Source organism: Bombina bombina, chromosome 1 (genome assembly GCF_027579735.1).
Source record: "Bombina bombina isolate aBomBom1 chromosome 1, aBomBom1.pri, whole genome shotgun sequence".
NCBI classification, from domain to species: Eukaryota; Metazoa; Chordata; class Amphibia; order Anura; family Bombinatoridae; genus Bombina; species Bombina bombina.
Window position 1 is genome coordinate 1,205,984,708 of NC_069499.1, and position 26,087 is coordinate 1,206,010,794.

The following is a 26,087-nucleotide window of genomic DNA, read 5'->3' on the forward strand; positions in this document are numbered from 1 at the left end:
TCCTAAAAAAGTATAGGGACATTACATGGCATAAAGTTAATTTAATAGCGTTTTTCTAGGAATTAGATGGTGGTTGTTTTGAAATGAGTATCGAGACAAAGTATTTCCCTATTTTTAGAATGTGAATGGGAAATTTAATGGCAAAAAATTTACATTCGACATGAAATTTAATACAGTCATACAATTTAAAAGTTAACTAATAATCAAATGATCTAATATCCCTTTAATTGACTAATTTATTTTATTTCAGACAGTATTTATTTAATTTTGCCTTGAATATATATGTAACCAGAAAAGAAAATACAATTTATTTTTTAAGCATAATTACATATTCTACTTTCATCTGAAAATACATAATTAGATAATACCTGTGCTTTGAACCTGCATATTACATGATTAGTTCAATTTTTAAAGGGACATAAAAGCCAAAATTAAACGTTCATGATTTAGACAGAGCATACATTTAAGATACTTTTTTACTATTATAAAATGTACTTAATTATTTTGGTATCCTTTGTTCAAAAGCATACCAAGATATTCTGAGCAGCAGCAATGCACTACTGGAAATTAGCTGGTGATCAATAACTACACACACACGTCTCTTGTCTTTGGCTGACTGATTTAGCTATCTCCCAGCAGTGCATTGTTTCTCTGGTGTTGACTTTAACTATGTGCTTAAACATATAGTTATAGTTTTTTTAAGTGAATTTGACCGTATAAATATGACCTTGTTATAATAGTATACCCAGACATAATTAATAACACTGTTTTGCTATTTTTAGGTATACAAGGGCACTGAAACATCTTTCAGTTTCACAAACTTTCAAACTAACTGTGAATATCGTTTTCGAGTTTGCGCTGTACGGCAATATCAAGATGCCACTGGAATGCAGGAATTGTATGGTCCTTATAGTCCAAGTTCTACATTCTCATCTCAAAGACCAGAGCTGGTTTTACAGTACGTTAATCCAACAGAAATCGCAAAAAGCAAGAAGAAGCCTCTAAGTGATGAGCAATTTGCGCTTTTTCTTCTCACAATGTTTGCTTTTGTGGCATTTCTGTTTGCTGTTGTAATACAATATTTTGTAATCAAGTAGATTTTAGATTCTTCTTCCTATATCTGAATGACTTCTCCCCCATCCCCAATATTTATGTTTAATTATTCTAATTAAAGATAATGGTTGAAATGATTGTATTATATAAGTGCATTTACAATCTTGCTGCTCTCTGACTGAGAGGCTGGAATAGCAGAACTCTTCCTGTATATGGAACATAAAACATCATGTATCTCTTAGAAAGGGAATTGTTGTCCTGTGTTTGGGACCATGGTGTAAAATGCCTTAAAAGACTTTAATGTCAAGACGGTGCTGTTCGTTTATATGGAACATTGGCTTTTGAAGCATGTCGTCCTTAAATGTTCAGCTTTGCAAGTGGTAGGTAATAAAAAAGCAAGAGTTTCGTAAAGCAAAATATTAGTGTTGGTTCTCAACCTTGGCCTTTATGATCGCTTGGCAGTAAAGGGGTATTTTGAAAGGTTTAGGGCATTAGGAAATCTTTGAAGAATATTGTGATTTGATTATGTATTTGGAAAGTGAAGAGCAGAGGAATCTGCCCCAAACACATTTATTGTTTAAATCCTTATTGCATAACCCCTAATCAGTTAAATCTTGCTCTGTACAATGTGGATTCTCCCCCCTTTCTAGTAGGCGTGGTATATTCAGATGAGAAGGGTTTTCTTGGGGAGCTTCAGAATGTTACTCTACAATTAGATTATATTCGCTCAGGCAGCATTCTGTACTATGTGAAAGAGCTATTAGTTATGAATGTACCCTGTGTATACTATAAATATGTTTTGGGGGAGAGCTAGCATTTAACAACTTTCCTGTTGCAAGAAAATTAGCAGTCTAAATCGTATGTTCTTTGGCGTTTCTACTTAAAACATGACATCATTTATTTGGCTGCAAACAAGATATATTGCTTATGGATAATGACTATGTAGTGACATTGGACCTAATAAACAAAAATAGCAGCAGTTTGTATGTACAATCAAGATGGACCTGTACTGCAAAACCTTAAGCTGCTTTGGTTCAAGCAAATAATTTGCACAAAAATTATAAAATAAACAAAGGGAAAAATCAAATAGATTTAAGTAGGTATTGCTTTTCTTTAGCCAGTCTGAATAAAATGGCCCCAGCAAGCATTGCAACACACTGCTGTTTCTAGTCCCCTCCAGTTCTAAAGTATAAATTATATACTGTATGTGTGCTTGCACAAGCGTGCCAGACTTTCTATGTGTTGTGTTTATATATATATATATATATATATATATATATATATATGCACATTTTTTTTCTCTCAATTCTCAAGATGCAGGGATATGTTTAATCAATACAAAACATATTTCTACCTTTGCAAGTTTATAGGCCTTATGACCCATACTGTGTATTTGTATCTTGTATTTGTATTGCCGTTTCAAACTGCTTTGCATTTCATTTGTGTTAAAATGTTTCTGTGCTTCTAAAGAATATATTGCAGCACTTTCTGAACAAGCACAGATTTGTCTTTAAGGAGGTAAAAGTGCATTTATTATAAATGTTAAACAATTTGGCTCAAACTGAGCAAATAAATGTTTTTATACTGTCTGTTGTCTAACAAATAAGTCGCACGATTTTTTATTTTATTTTAAAGAAATGCTCATATAATGTATTGTCTACTAACCTAAATATTTTTACTTATAAGATTTGTTTTGTAAGAAGTTATGCTGATATATATAATTATTTATATATATATATATATATATATATATATATATATATATATATATACATTCCATCACATTATATTTTAATTTTATATATTTTCTTTTTAGTGATCACAATATGCAATGTCATTGCTATTTTGCTATGAATAATATCGTATTCTATGAATTTAAAATATTTTATATCAAACAGGTTAAAATGTGATTAATTCAGCATAATTTGCATTGATCTGGAAACAGGTTTCAGATAGCTAGAAATTAATGTATATCCGTTGTAGGAGCAAAAGCTCCTAAATGTCACTTTTATATGAGATTTAATTAAAATATATATATATATAAAATACAGCTATTGTAGCACAATGTTATAGTTAATCTATTTTATCAGATGTATTTGTCAAATTCCCAAATGTCTTACCATAGTTTGTCAAACAAAATACTTCATTTAAATAGTAGATGGGTTGTTCTGTTTTTATACATATTTGGATGTCTAATGTATTGCTCTGTTAAATCTCAGCCATTTATGAATTCTTCTGCAAAACATTTCATTTAACTATTTTATAGTATTGTGTATTGTTGTGTAACTTCCTGTTTCCTTAGTTTTATGGTGCAATCTTAAATTTTTAAACATACTCTTTTTTTATGTTTTTATTTATTTTGATTAAGAATTTATGAAAATCTGAGTTGGAATGTATTGTTGTTGTAGCTGGAAGTGTGTAATTGTGAAATAATTCTCAGTGTACTTAATCCTTTTTCTGTTAGAAGTCCCTCCAGCACAATACAGAGAAATGTCTTGAAGGGCCATCTAGCAGCACTAAGTGTCTGTCATTCTGTAGTTTATATATATATATATATATATATATATATATATATATATATATATATACACACATACATACACACACACACACACACACACACACTAGTATCCCTCAACTGCAGGCATGTTTACATAATCTCTATATCTCAGACATTACATATTTTTCATATCTATTAAAAATACTTATGTCTATCTCTATTGCCAAAGCAATTAATTATGTCCAGAAAAATACATTTTTTTTAAAAAAGTAAAGGGGCATAAATACCAAAAAATAAATTACTCTATACTAAAAGAAAAAAATCTGTAAAGATTAAAGAAAAAACTAAAACTATCATGTGGTGTTCTTTTCTCGCTAGCCAATATGTAGTAAAAATTGGATAATTAAGTGATCCACCATATTGGCTAGAGGAAACGGGCAGAACCATTTTTTTTATTAATATATATTTATGATTGGCATGGGGTAAACACATTTAATGAGGTTTTTTCTTTACTTTTTTTTGTCCCTTTTATTTACTATCGAGTATTCGGATTCATTGTTCAGAATAAAAACTGTCGTTGAATTATAGTTTACATCTCAATTACTGCATAGCATTTATATAGTCTATTATACATTCCAAAACAATGTACATTAGGGATCTGGATTGAATTATCTTTGTATATTGTAATTTGAGATATCTTTTACAATATAAGGTTACCCTGCAAATGTATTACTAAATTGTAACTATGAAATAGATAATATATTTAATATAACAAATAAAAATTATAAAAGTGCTTGTAGATGATTTGCTTATTTCATTGAATTAGTTTTTGTTTGGGGGCAAATGTAATTGATGATTGTCACTTACTGTAATTATTCATAATCATACATAGAAGCTGGATATTTAATACAGTCTAGAATTAATGTTTATAATTAACCAAAACTTATGTGGATCATTTAGGTAGTTTAACAAATATAGGATCGTTTTAACAAATGCACAGCTTAATTCTTAAAGTATACCAGAAATTTGTAATGGGACTAATTGAATAAATGTTAAATTATCTCTCTCCCTTACATGATCTAGCAAAAATGTTAATCTTTTCAGGGGATACTAATAAAATTCAAGTTTTCATGATAATCCTGGTGTCTTCCATCGATACATTTACTGTGCATATTTCATGGAGTATGACATTTTTGTTTGACTGGAGTAACTGGCTTTTGACTACAGTCAAAAGTTAAAAAGGAGTGACAAATTATTTATGGTGCTTAGAAAAAGCATTTTGCTTCATTTCCTAATGTTTTCTTCTTTTGACTACATACAGGGTTTTGTTTTTGTTTTTAATACTTGGAGTTTTAAAACATTTAAAAAGGTTATGTAAAACCAGAATAAAAAGATTTTGAAACTAACAGGAATGGCATTTTTGTTCACAACTCATTCCAAGGTATATATTAACACATCTCTCACTGTTCTGTAGGTGAAGTGATAACAGAAAAAGTTCCAGCAAATGATCAGACATTTATTTGCCCTTTTTTAGATATAACTTTAATATCCCTTTACTATAATTCTGCAGGTTTGTAGTAGTTCTTATAGAATACATTTTAATGAGTTGTGAAATTGACTTTACATGAAGGAACTGATTTCTGTAACTTTCAGGGAGGATGGTTCACTTCTTGACATGTGCCTGGAGTCATTACTTTGTCTTCGGTTCAGAATCAAATTCATGGCTGATCTAAATTTCTGCGACATTATATTGTAAAGGATGGGATTGATAGTTGCACTCAGATAAAAGAGAACCATAGAGATGAGGTTAAAATACTGTGAGAGTTCATATAGCATATATTCTTCTATTCCACCCCAAGCAAATAAGAGTCGTCCAACGTGGAAAGGCAGCCAGCACAATAGGAAACATACAATTACAACAGCTGGAAAAAAAGTGTTTGAGATAAATGTCAATTTTTGATTGATTGTATAATGTTAGATTAAGCATTCACTAGTTTGCTAATTAGATCTTTAGTTCTATGAATAATTTCTTTTGCAAGATGTACCGAGTCCACAGATTCATCCTAACTTGTGGGATATTGTCCTTCCTGACAGGAAGTAGCAAAGAGAGCACCACAGCAGAGCTGTCTATATAGCTCCCCCCCTTAACTCCACCCCCCCAGTCATTCTCTTTGCTGGCTCTAAGAAGGAAGGGTAAAGAGAAGAGGTGTTAAACTGTTAGTTTTTATTTTATCTTCAATCAAGAGTTTATTTTTAAATGGTAACGGTGTTGTACTATTTACTCTCAGGCAGGACTTAGATGAAGATTTTTGCCTGGAGGATGATGATCTTAGCATTTGTAACTAAGGTCCACTGCTGTTCCCACAGAAGCTGAGGAGTACAGGAAAACTTCAGTGTGAGGAACGGTTCTTGCTATACAGCAATGAGGTATGTTCAGTCATTTTTCTGCAGAGACTGTGTTAACTCAGAAAGGCTGACAGTATCCCCTTTAGGGGAAGGGTAAGCAGTAATCCTAGTGTTTAAGAGGCTTTACTAGCTTGCATAAAGGGCTTACTTTGTTTTTTTGGGGCACTCAGTTTGTATGAGAGATTGGGACAAACGGTTGGGTGTTCTGGGAGTAACGGTGTTTATTGATGGGACATTTGCATGAGGGTTCATTTGGCTTATTTGGGGTTGTTATAACCCACATGGCTTTCAGACAAGGTTTGTTGGATTTGTGTAGGCCTCAGCCACATCGAGTGTGGTGGACGGGGCCTATTTTCGCGCCTCTGTTGCGCATTTAGTTATACTGTCTAGCAGCAAGCAACTTCTCCTGAGGTCCTGATATTCTCCTGAGGGCATAATCGAAGCTTTAATATCATTTTATCGTTCCTTAAGGGCAGGTAGGGCCACAGCAGAGCTGTGGCAAGGTGCTAATAGGGGTTTAAACCGGTTTTAGAAATTTTTCAATCCGGTTTTGTCAATTGGGGGTTAATTGCTTATTTACTTGTGGTGCAATCCCTCTAAAGCTTAGCTTGTTTAACCTGTTTTGCAGTTTGTGTATGCCTTTTTTTCAAAATTGTGTACCGTTTTTAAAATTGTGTTTTTCATTAAATAAAGTGTTTCCCAAGCTTGCTTGTCTCATTACTAGCCTGTTAAACATGTCTGACACTGAGGAAACTCATTGCTCAATTTGTTAAGAAGCCATTGTGGAACCCCCTCTTAGAATGTGTCCCACTTGTACTGATATGTCTATAAATTGCAAACAGCATATTTTGACTTATAAGAGTTTGGCATTGGATGATTCTCAGACAGAAGGAAATCAGGTTTTGCCATCTAGTTCTCCCCAAGTGTCACAACCAGTAACGCCCGCACAAGCGACGCCAAGTACTTCTAGTGCATCTAATTCTTTTACCTTGCAAGATATGGCCTCAGTTATGAATTCTACCATCACAGAGGTTTTATCTAAACTGCCAGGGTTGCAAGGGAAGCGCAGTAGCTCTGGGTTAAGAACACATGCTGAGGCTTCTGATGCTTTAGTAGCCGTATCCGATATTCCTCACAATTTTCTGAAGTAGGGATGAGGGATTTGCTATCTGAGGGAGAGATTTCTGATTCAGGAAGGATATTCCCTCAGACAGATTCAGATATGACGGCATTTAAATTTAAGCTAGAACACCTCCGTTTATTGCTCAGGGAGGTTTTAGCGACTCTGGATGATTGTGATCCTATTGTAGTTCCAGATAAATTGTGTAAAATGGACAAATATTTAGAGGTTCCTGTTTACACTGATGTTTTTCCAGTCCCTAAGAGAATTTCGGACATTGTTACTAAGGATTGGGATAGACCAGGTATTCCGTTCGCTCCCCCTCCCTGTTTTTAAGAAAATGTTTCCCATATCTGACACCATGAGGGACTCATGGCAGACGGTCCCTAAGGTGGAGGGAGCTATTTCTACTCTGGCTAAGCGCACAACTATACCTATTGAAGACAGTTGTGCTTTCATTGATCCTATGGATAAGAAATTAGAGGGTCTCCTAAAGAAAAGTTTTGTTCATCAAGGTTTTCTTCTTCAACCTATAGCGTGCATTGTTCCTGTAACCACTGCAGCTGCCTTCTGGTTTGAGGCTCTAGAAGAGGCTCTTCAGGTGGAGACCCCACTAGAATGGACAGAATTAAGGCTCTTAAGCTAGCTAATTCTTTTATTACAGATGCCGCTTTTCATCTCGCTAAGTTAGCGGCAAAGAATTCAGGTTTTGCCATTTTAGCGCGTAGAGCGTTATGGCTTAAGTCCTGGCCGGCTGATGTGTCATCTAAATCTAAGCTTTTGTCCATCCCTTTCAAAGGTAAGTCCCTATTCGGGCCTGCACTGAAAGAAATCATTTCGGACATCACTGGGGGGAAGGGTCATGCCCTCCCTCAAGATAAGTCGAATAAGACAAGGACCAAACAAAATAATTTTCGTTCCTATCGAAGCTTCAAGGGTGGTCCTGCTTCCGCTTCCCCTGCTTCAAAGCAAGAGGGGAACTTTGCTCAATCCAAACCAACCTGGAGACCTAACCAGGCTTGTAACAAGGGTAAACAGGCCAAAAAGCCTGCTGCTGTCACTAAACAGCATGAAGGGGTAGCCCCCGATCCGGGACCGGATCTAGTAGGGGGCAGACTCTCTCTCTCTTTGCTCAGGCCTGGACAAGAGACGTTCAGGACTCCTGGCCCGTAGAAATTGTAACCCAGGGGTATCTTCTAGATTTCAAAGATTCTCCTCCAAGGGGGAGATTCCATCTTTCTCAATTGTCTTTAAACCAGACAAAAAGAGAGGTGTTCTTACACTGTGTAGAAGACCTTTTTACCATGGGAGTGATCTGCCCAGTTACGAAAGAAGAACAGGGGCAAGGTTTCTACTCCAATCTGTTTGTGGTTCCCAAAAAAGAGGGAACCTTCAGACCAATTCTAGATCTCAAGATCCTAAACCAATTCCTAAGAGTTCCATCCTTCAAGATGGAGACCATTCGGACTATTTTACCAATGATCCAGGAGGGTCAATATATGACCACCGTGGATTTAAAGTATTCGTATCCACACATTCCTATCCACAAAGATCATCACCAGTTCCTCAGGTTTGCCTTTCTGGACAGGCATTACCAGTTCGTGGCTCTTCCCTTCGGGTTGGCCACGGCGCCAAGAATCTTCACAAAAGTGCTAGGGTCCCTGTTGGCGGTCCTAAGGCCGCAGGGCATTGCAGTGGTGCCTTATCTAGACGACATCCTAATTCAAGCGTCGACTTTCCAACTAGCCAAGTCTCATACGGACTTAGTGTTGGCCTTTCTAATATCTTATGGGTGGAAGGTGAACGTGAAAAAGAGTTCTCTTATTCCTCTCACAAGAGTTCCATTCCTGGGAGCTCTGATAGATTCGGTGGACATGAAAATATTTCTGACGGAGGTCAGGAAATCAAAGATTTTTACCACCTGTCAAGCTCTTCATTCCATTCCTCGGCCGTCAGTGGCTCAGTGTATGGAGGTAATCGGACTTATGGTAGCGGCAATGGACATAGTTCCGTTTGCTCGCTTGCATCACAGACCACTGCAACTATGCATGCTCAAACAGTGGAATGGGGATTATGCAGATTTATCTCCTCAGATAAATCTGGATCAAGAGACCAGAGACTCTCTTCTTTGGTGGTTGTCACAGGATCATCTGTCCAGGGGAATGTGTTTCCGCAAGCCAGCGTGGGTTATTGTGACGACGGACGCCAGCCTACTGGGCTGGGGTGCAGTCTTGAATTCCCTGAATGCATACGGTTCGTGGACTCAGGAGGAGGCCCTCCTACCGATAAATATTCTGGAATTAAGAGCGATATTCAATGCTCTTCAGGCGTGGCCTCAGCTGGCTTCGGCCAGATTCATCAGGTTTCAGTCGGACAACACCACGACTGTAGCTTATATCAATCATCAGGGGGGGACAAGGAGTTCCTTGGCGATGATTGAAGTTTCCAGGATAATCCGATGGGCAGAGACTCACTCTTGCCATCTATCAGCGTTCTATATCCCAGGGGTAGAGAACTGGGAGGCAGATTTTCTAAGTCGTCAGACTTTTCATCCGGGGGAGTGGGAACTCCATCCGGAGGTGTTTGCTCAACTGGTTCAGCTATGGGGCACACCAGAATTGGATCTGATGGCGTCTCGTCAGAACGCCAAACTTCCTTGTTATGGATCCAGGTCCAGGGATCCTCAGGCAGTACTGATAGATGCTCTAGCAGTACCCTGGTCATTCAACCTGGCTTATGTGTTTCCACCATTTCCTCTCCTTCCCTGTTTGATTGCCAGAATCAAACAGGAGAGAGCTTCGGTGATTTTGATAGCACCTGCGTGGCCATGCAGGACTTGGTATGCAGACCTGGTGGACATGTCATCTCTACCACCATGGACTCTGCCACTGCGACGGGACCTTCTAATTCAAGGTCCGTTCAAGCATCCAAATCTACTTTCTCTGCAACTGACTGCTTGGAGATTGAACGCTTGATTTTATCAAAGCGGGGTTTCTCTGAGTCGGTTATAGATACCTTGATTCAGGCTCGAAAGCCTGTCACCAGGAAAATCTATCATAAGATATGGCGTAAATATCTTTTTTGGTGCGAATCCAAAGGCTACTCATGGAGTAAGATCAGGATTCCTAGGATTTTGTCCTTTCTTCAAGAAGGATTGGAAAAAGGATTGTCAGCTAGTTCCCTAAAGGGACAGATATCTGCTTTGTCTATCCTATTGCACAAGCGTCTGGCTGATCCCAGACGTTCGGGCCTTTTGTCAGACTTTAGTTAGAATCAAGCCTGTGTTTAAACCTGTTACTCCGCCATGGAGTCTAAATTTAGTTCTTAATGTTCTTCAGGGGGTTCTGTTTGAACCCATGCATTCCATAGATATTAAGCTTCTATCTTGGAAAGTTCTGTTTCTAGTTGCTATCTCTTCAGCTCAAAGAGTTTCTGAACTATCTGCATTACAATGCGACTCGCCTTATCTTGTTTTCCATGCTGATAAGGTGGTTTTGCTTACCAAACCTGGGTTCCTCCCTAGGGTTGTTTCTAACAGGAATACTGAAGTGAAAAAAGAATAATATGGATTCTAAATGAAACCATAAAATTCGAATAACACAGGCGCTATAAAGCTTAAAATAGTTTGGTGAAAAAATAGTAAAAAATGAGTATTATAAATTGTGTACAAACACGTGTAAATATAAATTAAATTCTGTGCAAACACAAAATAGCCAATAAATGTGAGTAAACAAACAATTGATGTGCAAGATTCTGCATATATTTAATAACAAAATAAAATAAAATGTGAACAAGTTTAAAACGAAATACAAAGTAGCAAATGCGCTGATCAGACGCAGTTACATGTGAATATACAAATGGCAACAGTTACTGAATAAAACAATTATTAGAAACAACAGGGGATGAAATAAGAGATCTCTTGAATCCAAATGGTCATCCGAAGAAGCGGTCTCACTTTTCTAACAGGAATATCAATCAGGAAACTGTTGTTCCTTCTCTGTGTCCTAATCCTTCTTCTAAGAAGGAACATCTGTTGCACAACTTGGATGTGGTTCGTGCCTTAAAGTTTTATTTGCAGGCAACCAAAGATTTTCGCCAATCTTCTTCTTTGTTTGTTGTCTATGCTGGAAAGCGTAGAGGTCAAAAGGCTACGGCTACCTCTCTTTCCTTTTGGCTGAAAAGCATCATCCGTTTGGCTTATGAGACTGCTGGACAGCAGCCTTCTGACAGAATTACAGCTCACTCCACTAGAGCGGTGGCTTCCACATGGGCTTTTAAACATGATGCTTCTGTTGAACAGATTTGTAAGGCTGCGACTTGGTCTTCGCTTCATACCTTTTCCAAATTTTACAAATTTTATACTTTTGCTTCTTCGGAGGCTATTTTTGGGAGAGAGGTTTTGCAAGCAGTGATGCCTTCCGTTTAGGTTCCTGTCTTGTCCCTCCCTTCATCCGTGTCCTAAAGCTTTGGTATTGGTATCCCACAAGTTAGGATGAATCCATGGACTTGGTACATCTTGCAAAAGAAAACAAAATTTATGCTTACCTGATAAATTTCTTTCTTTTGCGATGTACCGAGTCCACGGCTCGCCCTGTCTATTCAAGACAGATAGTATTTTTTTTTTTTATGTAAACTTCAGTCACCTCTGCACCTTATAGTTTCTCCTTTTCTTCCTTGGCCTTCAGTCGAATGACTGGGGGGTGGAGTTAAGGGGGGAGCTATATAGACAGCTCTGCTGTTGTGCTCTCTTTGCTACTTCCTGTCAGGAGGGACAATATCCCACAAGTTAGGATGAATCCGTGGACTCGGTACATCGCAAAAGAAAGAAATTTATCAGGTAAGCATACATTTTGTTTTCTATTTTTCATATTTTTAAAGTTATTTTCCTGTCATAAAACATTTAAACTGTACTTCATATATTTTTATTTTAGGTTTGCTTCAATATAATATATTGTACAAGTATTAACAGTATTTTGTTAATTTATTTTTAAGGCATGATATATACACGGTGCTGCAAATGCTTCTCTATAAAAGACAGATTATTCTTATCAGCAAATTGATTTCAATATAACGAATATAACATATGGGAGACAAACTTATAACACAATTGTTTTATAAGCAGAAACTTACAATACAAACCTCAAATTATAAAGTATACAGATCCACTCATGGACCCCACAAAACAAGGAAATATTGTAAATAATAATAGCATGGAGCACTTTAAACTCATAAGTAAGACATTGAATCAACAAATATATAAATATTTGTTTTTAAGTGCACTTTGAATAAACACCTAGTTTTTGAGTACACCGCTTTAAGGATTCCTTTCCAGTGTAGCCGGATACTTTGTTGTTTGCTGCACAGCTGGGGCCCTTCTTAGATTCTTGCACCTGGGCCCTGTGGTTTCTAGTTACGCCTCTGAATTAATTTGAATTATGACGTTTTTCCTCATAACATTTATAAAACAAATCATTAACCCCTTAACGACCGACGAAGTATGCCATACGTCCTCAAAAACCCCCCCAAAAAAAACACTTAACGACCGTGGACGTATGGCATACGTCGTCGGTTAAACAGAGCACTGGAAGTGATCGAAATCGCTTCCAGCTGCTCTAACAGTATTGCAGGGATGCCTCGATGTCTAGGCATCCTGCAATACTGTGTCCGAGTGCCGGGACCGGATTGATCACTTCCGGTTTTGCTCCACGTGGAGCCCGGCAGTGTTTCAGAGCATCGGAAGTGATCGGACACGCTTCCGATGCTCTGCTTGTGTGCTAAGTGCCTCAGTGGGTCGAGGCACTTAGTTATAAAATAATAAAAATAAAAATGTAAAAAAAACGGCAAATAAATAAAAATAAAGCCCTAAATAGCCCCCCCACAGGCATCCAAGATGGCGATGCCCAGTGCATCATGGGGCCTCTGGGGGTGTCCCTAGCCTGCCTCATCATAGGGGCAAGCTAGGGTCACCCAATCTGAGTCTCCCACACACAAAAAAAAATAATAATAAAATACCCCATTTGTCTGATCATGTCAATATTTGTAAATATTGACACTGATCAGTGTGGATCTCCCTCCCTCTCCTCACTTGCGATTTTGTTGGAGAGAGACCTGTATTTAGCAGAGAGAGATTTATTTCTTTTATTTGTTAAAAAGTTATAGAACCAAAGGCTCTTTTCAGAGCCATTAACCCCTAGCTTGCCAGTGATCACTATAAATCACTGGCAGTAGCATAGCTGCACTTTTTTTTGCTGTCTGCATTTTTTTAGTGGTTAATTTTTTTGTTGTATTTTTTTTAAAAACCCAAAGGCTCTTTTCAGAGCCATTTAGCTAATTTAATTTCCAGAGTCATTAACCCCTAGCTTTCCAGTGATCGCTATAAATCACTGGCAGTAGCATAGCTGTACTTTTTTGCTGTCTGTGCATTTTTTTTAGGGGTTAATTTTGTTGTAATTTTTAAAAAAATCCCAAGGCTCTATTCAGAACCATTTAGTTAATTTAATTTTCAGAGCCATTAACCCCTAGCTTGCCAGTGATCTCTATAAATCACTGGCAGTAGCATAGCTGTACTTTTTTGCTGTCTGTGCATTTTTTAGGGGTTAATTTTGTTGTAATTTTTTTAAAAATCCAAAGGCTCGTTTCAGAACCATTTAGTTAATTTAATTTTCAGAGCCATTAACCCCTAGCTTGCCAGTGATCGCTATAAATAACTGGCAGTAGCATAGCTTTACTTTTTTGCTAGTTAATTTAGTTAATTTAATTTAGTTAATTAATTTAAATTTAAATTTTTTTAGTAAGTTTTTTTTCTGTGACAGATACAAAGATGTCACAGAAAATATATAGTGCTGAGGAGGCGTATGCCATTCTTGCGTCAGTCAGATGCCTCTATGTCTGACTCAGACCCCAATTTTGACCCTGCCATATGCTCAGATACATCACTAGATGCAGTCTCAACTGATAGTGATGTATCTGTGGCTGCTAGCCGCCATGCTACCCCCCTGCCATCCCCCCTGCCAGAAGGAGGCGTGTTGCTGCCATTGCTGCTGAAGAGTGGGTAACACCTCATCTCCAGAGGCCAGATATCCCACCCTTCACAGCAAATGCTGGCATAAATATAGATGTGGCAGGTTTTAGCCCCCAGCAGTTTCTGGGCGATGATGTATTGGGGAACATTGTCGCCCAAACTAATTTATATGCCCATCAGTTCCATGCTGCAAAGCCTGGAACATATTTGGCAAAGCAGCAATGGGCCCCCATCAATGTGCCAGAATTCAAAAAATTCTGGGCATTGACTATGCTGATGGGCATCATAAAGAAACCCTCCATTCGCTCCTACTGGAGCAGTAGCCCCATCTGCTCTACCCCCATTTTCTCCCAGACTATGTCGAGGAAGAGATATGAAATGATTCTGCATTTCATGCACTTCAGCGACAACAGCCTGTACCCCCCTAGGGAGCATCCCCAATTTGACAGGCTGTATAAAATCCGCCCCCTGATTACCCACTTTTCTGCCAGGTTTGCAGAGGCTTATACACCTGGAAGGAATATATGCGTTGATGAATCCCTAATGAAGTATAAGGGAAGGCTGGGATTCAAGCAGTATATTCCTTCCAAGCGCTCCAGATATGGGGTAAAGGTGTATAAGCTCTGTGAGAGCGAGACTGGGTATACTCAGGCCTTCCGGGTGTATGAGGTAAAGGATAGCCACCTTGACCCTCCAGGTTGCCCAGAACATATGGGAACCACTGGCAAGATTGTCTGGGGCCTGATATTACCCCTAATGAACAAAGGGTATCACTTGTACTTAGACAATTTTTATACAAGTGTCCTTTTGTTCAAGCTACTGTATTGCTTTGATACAGTAGCTTGCGGTACAATTAAAAAGAACCGCGCAGGTTTCCCAGGACAACTTGTACGCACCCTGCTACGAAGGGGGGAGACCTCAGCTCTGCGCCAAGAGGAGCTGTTGGCACTTAAGTACAGAGACAAGAAGGATGTATACCTTCTTACCACCATCCACACAGAGAGGACGGTGGCGATTTCTGTACGTGGCAGAGCTGAGATCATAAGGAAGCCAGTGTGCATTAAGTCTTATAACTGGCATATGGGTGGGGTTGATCTGGCTGATCAGCTACTGCAGCCCTACCTAATTATGTGGAAGACAAGGGCCTGGTACAAAAATGTTGCAATTTACCTAATGCAGATTGCAACCCACAACGCTTTTTTGCTGTTCAAAAAAGCAAACCCCAGAGTTAAAGACTTTTTTTTACAGTTTCAGCTCCAGATTATTTCGGGGATTTTGTACCATGATGCACCTGCTCCCCGGGCGGTGATGGGAGAGAGCAGAGTTGGGGCTACCCATTTTATTTTTAAAATCCCCCCTACTGCCGCAAAGCAGAAACCACAAAAAAAAATGCAGAGTCTGCACCAAGAGGGGGAAGAGAAGGGACACCATATATCACTGTCCTGATTGCCCTGGACAGCCTGCACTCTGCATTGGGGACTGCTTCAAGCGGTACCATACAATGGTCAATATTTAAAAAAATACATTTGCTGTTATTTATTTTTTTTGGTTATGTTTACTGTTAGATGTTTTTTTGTTTTTTTTACATTTACTGTGCCAGAATTTTAAATTTCACTACTCTATTTTTTTCTAAAATTGGGCCTGTTTTTTTTTTTAACCAAAACCCCTGTCAAACCTATGCATGGGGGACATAGGTGTTCTCAGGGTGCCTTGCAGAAAACAACCTGAAGTATGTTTTTGTAATAACTTACAACAGTCTCTCCTAAATCATAGTCAAAAAGCAATGTGTCTGTAAAAATGAAAATTGAAAAATTACCACCATACACTTTCTCCAATTTTTTGGGCTAAAACGGTTGCTTCAAAGGCATCGAAGCACACCATATACAATACCTTGGGGTGTCAACATTTCAAAAATATACACTTTCATGGCAATAAATAAAAGTGGGTTATGCGATAGGCCCCAAACTAAAGATAGGCCTATCAGAAGAAATACTCTCATTTTTAATAACTAAAATCACAAGTCATAAGATTGTAACATAACCTTCCCAAAATCCTGGCAAACCTATGCATGTGGGGCATAGGTGTACTCGGGGTGCCTTGCAGAAAACAACCTAAAGTATTCTTTTGCAATAACTTACAACAGTCTCACCTAAATTATAGTCAAAAAGCAATGTGTCTGTAAAAATGAAAATTGAAAAATTACCACCATACACTTTCTCCAATTTTTTGGGCTAAAACGGTTGCATCAAAGTCATCAAAGCACTCCATATATAATACCTTGGGGTGTCAACTTTTCAAATATATGCACATTCATGGAAAACAAATAAATTGGGGCATGTTAAAAGACCCCCAAAAAGACGATAGGCAAAGAAAATATGTTAAATGTGTAAAAAAAAAATATCACAAACGCATGTCAGACAATTGGCATTGCACCCCCCAAACAAGCCACCAAACCTATGCATAGGTGGTATCACTGAACTCAGGAGATTGTGGTGACCACATATTGGTGTCTTCTTTGGTAGTAACACATAACAGGAGCTGTGAATCCATGTCTAAAATACAATGTATGTGAAAAATAACACAAAAAAATGAATGCCCAATAGTTTGACAAAGACTAGTGGTTGAATTAGTGCATGGAAAGTGTTAAAATACCAGCATTTGAAATACCCTAGGATGTCTCCTTTTCAAAAATATATGGTTTGATGTGGGTAAATTACATTGGCCGGCTTCAGAAATGTCTTAAATAGGACATGGGTGCATGGGATGTGAAAATTCAAAGTGGAAAAACTGGAATGCGCTTCCTAAAAATAAGGCCTTTTAGCCCCCAGAGAACCCGACACACCTATACATGGGTGGTATCACTGTACTCAGGAGATGTTGTTGAACACATATTGAGTTTTTTTTGGCAGTAACACATAACAGGAACTGAGAATCCATGCCTAAATTACAATGTGTGAGAAAACACACAAAAATGACTACCCAAAAGTTTGACAAAGACTGGTGGTTGAATTAGTGCAGGGAAAGTGTTAAAATACCAGCATTTGAAATACCCTAGGGGGTCTACTTCTCAAAAATATATGGTTTGATGGGGGTAAATTTCATTGGCCAGCTTCAGAAATGTCCCAAATAGGACTTGGTTGCATGATGACAGATGTGAAAATTCCAAGTAAAAAAACTGGAATGCGCTTCCTAAAAATAAGGCCTTTTAGCCCCCAGAGAACCCGACACACCTATACATGGGTGGTATCACTGTACTCAGGAGATGTTGTTGAACACATATTGAGGTGTTTTTTTGGCAGTAACACATAACAGGAACTGAGAATCCATGCCTAAAGTACGTGTGTGAAAAATAACACAAAAAAAATGACTACCCAAAAGTTTGACAAAGACTGGTGGTTGAATTAGTGCATGGATAGTGTTAAAATACCCTAGGGTGTCTACTTTTCAAACATATATGGTTTGATGGGGTAAATTCCAATGGCCAGCTTCAGAAATGTCCCAAATAGGACATGGGTGCATGATGACCGCTGTGAAAATTCCAAGTTGAAAAACTGGAATGCGCTTCCTAAAAATAAGGCCTTTTAGCCCCCAGAGAACCCGACACACCTATACATGGGTGGTATCACTGTACTCAGGAGACGTTGTTGAACACATATTGAGGTGTTTTTTGGCAGTAACACATAACAGGAACTGAGAATCCATGCCTAAATTACAATGTGTGAGAAAACACACAAAAATGACTACCCAAAAGTTTGACAAAGACTGGTGGTTGAATTAGTGCATGGAAAGTGTTAAAATACCACCATTTGAAATACCCTAGGGCAGTGTTTCTCAACAGCCGGGCCGCGGCCCACTGCCGGGCCACGACGCGATCCGATATTGCCTCCAGACACTCGCTCTGACAGGCCCGCCTTTACACATCTCCTAAATTTTGTACGGGCCTGTCAGTGCCACTGCGCATGTCAGTTTGCGCACTGTGAGCATGTAGCAGCGGGCGGGCGGGCGCACTGTGACCGGCTAGAAGCGGCTGGCGGCGTGCAGAGCGTGAAGCATTGGCTCACAGGTAAGTAAGCCCACTGACACCAATTACATAATTACGGCCACTGACACCAATGTATATATTTAGGGCGGCCACTGGACACCAATGTGTATTTGTAAACTGTGTGTGTGTGTGTGTGTGTATATATATATATATATATATATATATATATAGATCCCACTGACACCAATGAATTATATAATATTAACCCACTGTAAACCATATATATATATATTTCTTTCATGTAATTAGCAAGAGTCCATGAGCTAGTGACGTATGGGATATACATTCCTACCAGGAGGGGCAAAGTTTCCCAAACCTCAAAATGCCTATAAATACACCCCTCACCACACCCACAAATCAGTTTTACAAACTTTGCCTCCAATGGAGGTGGTGAAGTAAGTTTGTGCTAGATTCTACGTTGATATGCGCTCCGCAGCAGGTTGGAGCCCGGTTTTCCTCTCAGCGTACAGTGAATGTCAGAGGGATGTGAGGAGAGTATTGCCTATTTGAATTCAATGATCTCCTTCTACGGGGTCTATTTCATAGGTTCTCTGTTATCGGTCGTAGAGATTCATCTCTTACCTCCCTTTTCAGATCGACGATATACTCTTATATACCATTACCTCTACTGATTCTCGTTTCAGTACTGGTTTGGCTTTCTACTACATGTAGATGAGTGTCCTGGGGTAAGTAAGTCTTATTTTCGGTGACACTCTAAGCTATGGTTGGGCACTTTTTTATAAAGTTCTAAATATATGTATTCAAACATTTATTTGCCTTAACTCAGGATGTTCAACGTTCCTTATTTCAGACAGTCAGTTTCATATTTGGGATAATGCATTTGAATAAATCAATTTTTTTCTTACCTTAAAATTTGACTTTTTTCCTGTGGGCTGTTAGGCTCGCGGGGGCTGAAAATGCTTCATTTTATTGCGTCATTCTTGGCGCGGACTTTTTTGGCGCAAAAAGTTTTTTCTGTTTCCGGCGACACGTCTGACTTTTTTTGCGCCAAAAGTGTCGGCGTTCCGGATGTGGCGTCATTTTTGGCGCCAAAAGCATTTAGGCGCCAAATAATGTGGGCGTCTTTTTTGGCGCTAAAAAATATGGGCGTCACTTTTGTCTCTACATTATTTAAGTCTCATTATTTATTGCTTCTGGTTGCTAGAAGCTTGTTCACTGGCATTTTTTCCCATTCCTGAAACTGTCATTTAAGGAATTTTGATCAATTTTGCTTTATATGTTGTTTTTTCTATTACATATTGCAAGATGTCCCAGATTGACACTGAGTTAGAAGATACTTCTGGAAAAACGCTGCCTGGTGCTGGATCTACCAAAGTTAAGTGTATCTGTTGTAAACTTATGGTATCTGTTCCTCCAGCTGTTGTTTGTAATGAATGTCATGACAAACTTGTTAATGCAGATAATATTTCCTTTAGTAATGTTACATTACCTGTTGTGGTTCCATCAACATCTAATAGTCAGAGTGTTCCTGTTAACATGAGAGATTTTGTTTCTAAATCTATTAACAAGGCTGTGTCTGTTATTCCCCCTTCTAGTAAACGTAAAAGGTCTTTTAAAACTTCTCATTTTTCAGATGAATTTTTAAATGAACATCATCATTCTGATTCTGATAGTGGTTCCTCTGGTTCAGAGGATTCTGTCTCAGAGGTTGATGCTGATAAATCTTCATATTAATTCAAAATGGAATTTATTCGTTCTTTACTTAAAGAGGTTTTAATTGCTTTAGAAATAGAGGATTCTGGTTCTCTTGATACTAAATCTAAACGTTTAAATACGGTTTTTAAATCTCCTGCAGTTATTCCTGAAGTTTTTCCTGTCCCTGATGCTATTTCTGAAGTAATCTCCAGGGAATGGAATAATTTGGGTAATTCATTTACTCCTCCTAAACGTTTTAAGCAATTATATCCTGTGCCATCTGACAGATTAGAATTTTGGGACAAAATCCCTAAGGTTGATGGGGCTGTCTCTACTCTTGCTAAACGTACTACTATTCCTACGGCAGATAGTACTTCCTTTAAGGATCCTTTAGATAGGAAGATTGAATCCTTTCTAAGAAAAGCTTACTTATGTTCAGGTAATCTTCTTAGACCTGCTATATCTTTAGCGGATGTTGCTGCAGATTCAACTTTTTGGTTAGAAGCTTTAGCGCAACAAGTAACAGATCATAACTCTCATAGCATTGTTAATCTTCTTCAACATGCTAATAACTTTATTTGTGATGCCATCTTTGATATCATTAGAGTTGATGTCAGGTATATGTCTCTAGCTATTTTAGCTAGAAGAGCTTTATGGCTTAAAACTTTGAATGCTGATATGTCTTCTAAGTCAACTTTGCTTTCCCTTTCTTTCCAGGGTAATAAATTATTTGGTTCTCAGTTGGATTCTATTATCTCAACTGTTACTGGAGGGAAAGGAACTTTTTTACCACAGGATAAAAAATCTAAAGGTAAATTTAGGTCTAATAATCGTTTTCGTTCCTTTCGTCACAATAAGGAACAAAAGCCTGATCCTTCGCCCTCAGGAGCGGTATCAGTTTGGAAACCATCTCCAGTCTGGAATAAGTCCAAGCCTTTTAGAAAACCAAAACCAGCTCCCAAGTCCACATGAAGGTGCGGCCGTCATTCCAGCTCAGCTGGTAGGGGTCAGATTACGTTTTTTCAAACAAATTTGGATCAATTCAATTCACAATCTTTGGATTCAAAACATTGTTTCAGAAGGGTACAGAATTGGCTTCAAGATAATGCCTCCTGCAAAGAGATTTTTTCTTTCCCGTGTCCCAGTAAATCCAGCAAAGGCTCAAGCATTTCTGAAATGTGTTTCAGATCTAGAGTTGGCTGGAGTAATTATGCCAGTTCCAGTTCTGGAACAGGGGCTGGGGTTTTATTCAAATCTCTTCATTGTACCAAAGAAGGAGAATTCCTTCAGACCAGTTCTGGATCTAAAAATATTGAATCGTTATGTAAGGATTCCAACATTCAAAATGGTAACTATAAGGACTATTCTGCCTTTTGTTCAGCAAGGGCATTATATGTCCACAATAGATTTACAGGATGCATATCTGCATATTCCGATTCATCCAGATCACTATCAGTTTCTGAGATTCTCTTTCCTAGACAAGCATTACCAGTTTGTGGCTCTGCCGTTTGGCCTAGCAACAGCTCCAAGGATTTTTACAAAGGTTCTCTGTGCCCTTCTGTCTGTAATCAGAGAACAGGGTATTGTGGTATTTCCTTATTTGGATGATATCTTGGTACTTGCTCAGTCTTCACATTTAGCAGAATCTCATACGAATCGACTTGTGTTGTTTCTTCAAGATCATGGTTGGAGGATCAATTTACCGAAAAGTTCATTGATTCCTCAAACAAGGGTTACCTTTTTAGGTTTCCAGATAGATTCAGTGTCCATGACTCTGTCTCTGACAGACAAGAGACGTCTAAAATTGATCTCAGCTTGTCGAAACCTTCAATCACAATCATTCCCTTCGGTAGCCTTATGCATGGAAATTCTAGGTCTTATGACTGCTGCAGCAAAGGGGATCTGCATCGGATGCGATCCCCTTTGCTCGTTTTCACATGCGACCTCTTCAGCTCTGTATGCTGAACCAGTGGTGCAGGGATTACACAAAGATATCTCAATTAATATCTTTAAAACCGATTGTACAACACTCTCTGACGTGGTGGACAGATCACCATCGTTTAGTTCAGGGGGCTTCTTTTGTTCTTCCGACCTGGACTGTAATTTCAACAGATGCAAGTCTGACAGGTTGGGGAGCTGTTTGGGGGTCTCTGACAGCACAAGGGGTTTGGGAATCTCAGGAGGTGAGATTACCGATCAATATTTTGGAACTCCGTGCAATTTTCAGAGCTCTTCAGTCTTGGCCTCTTCTAAAGAGAGAATCGTTCATTTGTTTTCAGACAGACAATGTCACAACTGTGGCATACATCAATCATCAAGGAGGGACTCACAGTCCTCTGGCCATGAAAGAAGTATCTCGAATTCTGGTATGGGCGGAATCCAGCTCCTGTCTAGTTTCTGCGGTTCATATCCCAGGTATAGACAATTGGGAAGCGGATTATCTCAGTCGCCAAACGTTACATCCGGGCGAATGGTCTCTTCAACCAGAGGTATTTCTTCAGATTGTTCAAATGTGGGGTCTTCCAGAAATAGATCTGATGGCTTCTCATCTAAACAAGAAACTTCCCAGGTATCTGTCCAGATCCAGGGATCCTCAAGCAGAAGCAGTGGATGCGTTGTCACTTCCTTGGAAGTATCATCCTGACTATATCTTTCCGCCTCTAGTTCTTCTTCCAAGAGTAATCTCCAAGATTCTGAAGGAATGCTCGTTTGTTCTGCTGGTGGCTCCAGCATGGCCTCACAGGTTTTGGTATGCGGATCTTGTCCGGATGGCTTCTTGCCAACCGTGGACTCTTCCGTTAAGACCAGACCTTCTGTCGCAAGGTCCTTTTTTCCATCAGGATCTCAAATCCTTAAATTTAAAGGTATGGAGATTGAACGCTTGATTCTTAGTCAAAGAGGTTTCTCTGACTCTGTGATTAATACTATGTTACAGGCTTGTAAATCCGTATCTAGGGAGATATATTATAGAGTCTGGAAGACTTATATTTCTTGGTGTCTTTCTCATCATTTTTCCTGGCATTCTTTTAGAATTCCGAGAATTTTACAGTTTCTTCAGGATGGTTTGGATAAAGGTTTGTCTGCAAGTTCCTTGAAAGGACAAATCTCTGCTCTTTTTGTTCTTTTTCCCAGAAAGATTGCTAATCTTCCTGATATTCACTGTTTTGTACAAGCTTTGGTTCGTTTAAAACCTGTCATTAAGTCAATTTCTCCTCCTTGGAGTTTGAATTTGGTTCTGGGGGCTCTTCAAGCTCCTCCGTTTGAACCTATGCATTCTTTGGACATTAAATTACTTTCTTGGAAAGTTTTGTTCCTTTTGGCCATCTCTTCTGCTAGAAGAGTTTCTGAATTATCTGCTCTTTCTTGTGAGTCTCCTTTTCTGATTTTTCATCAGGATAAGGCGTTGTTGCGAACTTCTTTTAAATTTTTACCTAAGGTTGTGAATTCTAACAACATTAGTAGAGAAATTGTGGTTCCTTCATTATGTCCTAATCCTAAGAATTCTAAGGAGAAATCATTGCATTCTTTGGATGTAGTTAGAGCTTTGAAATATTATGTTGAAGCTACTAAGAATTTCCGAAAGACTTCTAGTCTATTTGTTATCTTTTCCGGTTCTAGGAAAGGTCAGAAGGCTTCTGCCATTTCTTTGGCATCTTGGTTGAAATCTTTAATTCATCATGCTTATGTCGAGTCGGGTAAAACTCCGCCTCAAAAGATTACAGCTCATTCTACTAGGTCAGTTTCTACTTCCTGGGCGTTTAGGAATGAAGCTTCGGTTGATCAGATTTGCAAAGCAGCAACTTGGTCTTCTTTGCATACTTTTACTAAATTCTACCATTTTGATGTGTTTTCTTCTTCTGAAGCAGTTTTTGGTAGAAAAGTACTTCAGGCAGCTGTTTCAGTTTGATTCTTCTGCTTATAATTTCAGTTTTTTTCATTATAAGATTTAAACTTTGTTTTGGGTGTGGATTATTTTCAGCGGAATTGGCTGTCTTTATTTTATCCCTCCCTCTCTAGTGACTCTTGCGTGGAAGATCCACATCTTGGGTAGTCATTATCCCATACGTCACTAGCTCATGGACTCTTGCTAATTACATGAAAGAAAACATAATTTATGTAAGAACTTACCTGATAAATTCATTTCTTTCATATTAGCAAGAGTCCATGAGGCCCACCCTTTTTGTGGTGGTTATGATTTTTTTGTATAAAGCACAATTATTCCAATTCCTTATTTTTTTATGCTTTCGCACTTTTTTCTTATCACCCCACTTCTTGGCTATGCGTTAAACTGATTTGTGGGTGTGGTGAGGGGTGTATTTATAGGCATTTTGAGGTTTGGGAAACTTTGCCCCTCCTGGTAGGAATGTATATCCCATACATCACTAGCTCATGGACTCTTGCTAATATGAAAGAAATGAATTTATCAGGTAAGTTCTTACATAAATTATGTTTTTATATATATATATATATATATGGATCCCACTGACACCAATGAATTATCATATAATTAGCCCACTGTTTTATATATATATATATATATATATATATTATAATTGTATGATAATTCAGTGGTGTGGGATCCATATATAATATATATAAATGGTTTATAGTGGGTTAATTTTATAATTCATTGGTGTCAGTGGGTGAGGGAGGAGAGAGAGAGAGAGAGAGGGGGAGGAGGAGGAGATAGATAGAGACAGAGAGAGAAAGAGGGAGGAGAGAGAGAGCGAGGGGAGGAGAGAAAAAAAGAGAGAGAGGGGAGGAGAGAGAGAGAGAGAGAGAAAGAGAGGGGAGGAGAGAGAAAGAGAGAAGGGGGGAGAGAGAGGGGGGAGAGAGAGGGGGGAGAGAGAGAGGGGAGAAGAGAAAGAGACTGTGTGTGTGTGTATGTATATATATATATATATATATATATATATATATTTCTTCCAAACCTACTGCAACCCACTCCCGATGCTTACCGGGCCCTGGACCGGTCCGGCTACAACTTACCGGCCCTCGAGGTCACTTAGGTTGAGAACCACTGCCCTAGGGTGTCTACTTTTCAAAAATTTATGGTTTGATGGGGGTAAATTCCATTGGCCAGCTTCAGAAATGTCCCAAATAGGACATGGGTGCATGATGACCGATGTGAAAATTCCAAGTTGAAAAACTGGAATTTGCTTCCTAAAAATAAGGCCTTTTAGCCCCTAGAGAACCCGACACACCTATACATGGGTGGTATCACTGTAACTAGGAGATGCTGCTGAAGACATATTAGGGTGTTATTTGGCAGTAACCCTTAACATTATCAAATAAATGTATTCTTAAATTGCTATTTTGTCAAAAAATCTATTTTTTTTTTTCTTCCAAACTTTGGCATAGATTGGTGGTAAAATGGTTGCATGAAAAAAGTCAAAATACCCCAAGTTTAATACCTTAGGTTGTCTTCTTTTAAAAATATATACATTTGAAGGGTTATTCAGGGATTCCTGACAGATATTGGTGTTACAATGTAACTATCGCCAATTTTGAAAAAACATGGTTTTGAAATAGCAAAGTGCTACTTGTACTTATTGCCCTATAACTTGCAAAAAAAGCAAAGAACATGTAAACATTGGGTATTTCTAAACTCAAGACAAAATTTAGAAACTGTTTAGCATTGGTATTTTATGGTGGTTGTAGATGTGTAAGAGATTTTGGGGCTCAAAGTTAGAAAAAGTGTGTTTTTTTCCATTTTTTCCTCATATTTTATATATTGTTTTATAGTAAATTATAAGATATGATGAAAATAATGGTATCTTTAGAAAGTCCATTTAATGGCGAGAAAAATGGTATATAATATGTGTGGGTACAGTAAATGAGTAAGAGGAAAATTACAGTTAAACACAAACATTGCAGAAATGCAAAAATAGCCTTGTTCCCAGATGGTCAACAAATTGAAAAGTGGTCTGGTCACCAAGGGGTTAATATATTCCTATATAAATGTTAAAGGTAAGGAAACATTTACAAAATCTTTATATTATATATAAAATAACCAAAGCTATTTTAATATTTATATTAATAGGAGCAAATAAATGTAAAACCACATCAGATACACTGAAACTGAAAAAATAAAACTATGATGACATGCCTTACACAAATATGAATTATAGCTATTAGCAAACTTATATCAGGCCTCTACTACAGAGCAGCAAGCTGGCTAATGAATCCCAACAAGTATCTTCCCATAGTGAGGTCATAACATATGAGAAGAATGAAGTAGTAGTTAAGCTCATAGGAGAAAATTAAACCTGGTGTCTGCCATACTATC

The 26,087-nt window shown here is 38.2% G+C and overlaps 2 protein-coding genes across 2 annotated transcripts in view; one reads left to right on the forward strand and one right to left on the reverse strand.

Moving 5' to 3' along the window:
* Positions 1 to 4,690, forward strand: part of LOC128664026 (fibronectin type-III domain-containing protein 3A-like) — a 170,451-nt gene extending 165,761 nt beyond the window's left edge. Inside the window, 1 exon segment of the mRNA XM_053718678.1 lies at positions 783 to 4,690. Coding sequence (XP_053574653.1) covers positions 783 to 1,097 — 315 coding nt within the window. The 3' untranslated portion in view covers positions 1,098 to 4,690.
* A 483-nt stretch (positions 4,691 to 5,173) lies between these two features.
* The window catches only part of LOC128664033 (growth hormone secretagogue receptor type 1-like), a 52,092-nt gene continuing 31,178 nt past the window's right edge, over positions 5,174 to 26,087 (reverse strand). The window contains exon 2 of the mRNA XM_053718689.1: positions 5,174 to 5,475. Within this exon, the coding sequence (XP_053574664.1) occupies positions 5,174 to 5,475 (302 nt within the window). The remainder of the gene's footprint in view (positions 5,476 to 26,087) is intronic.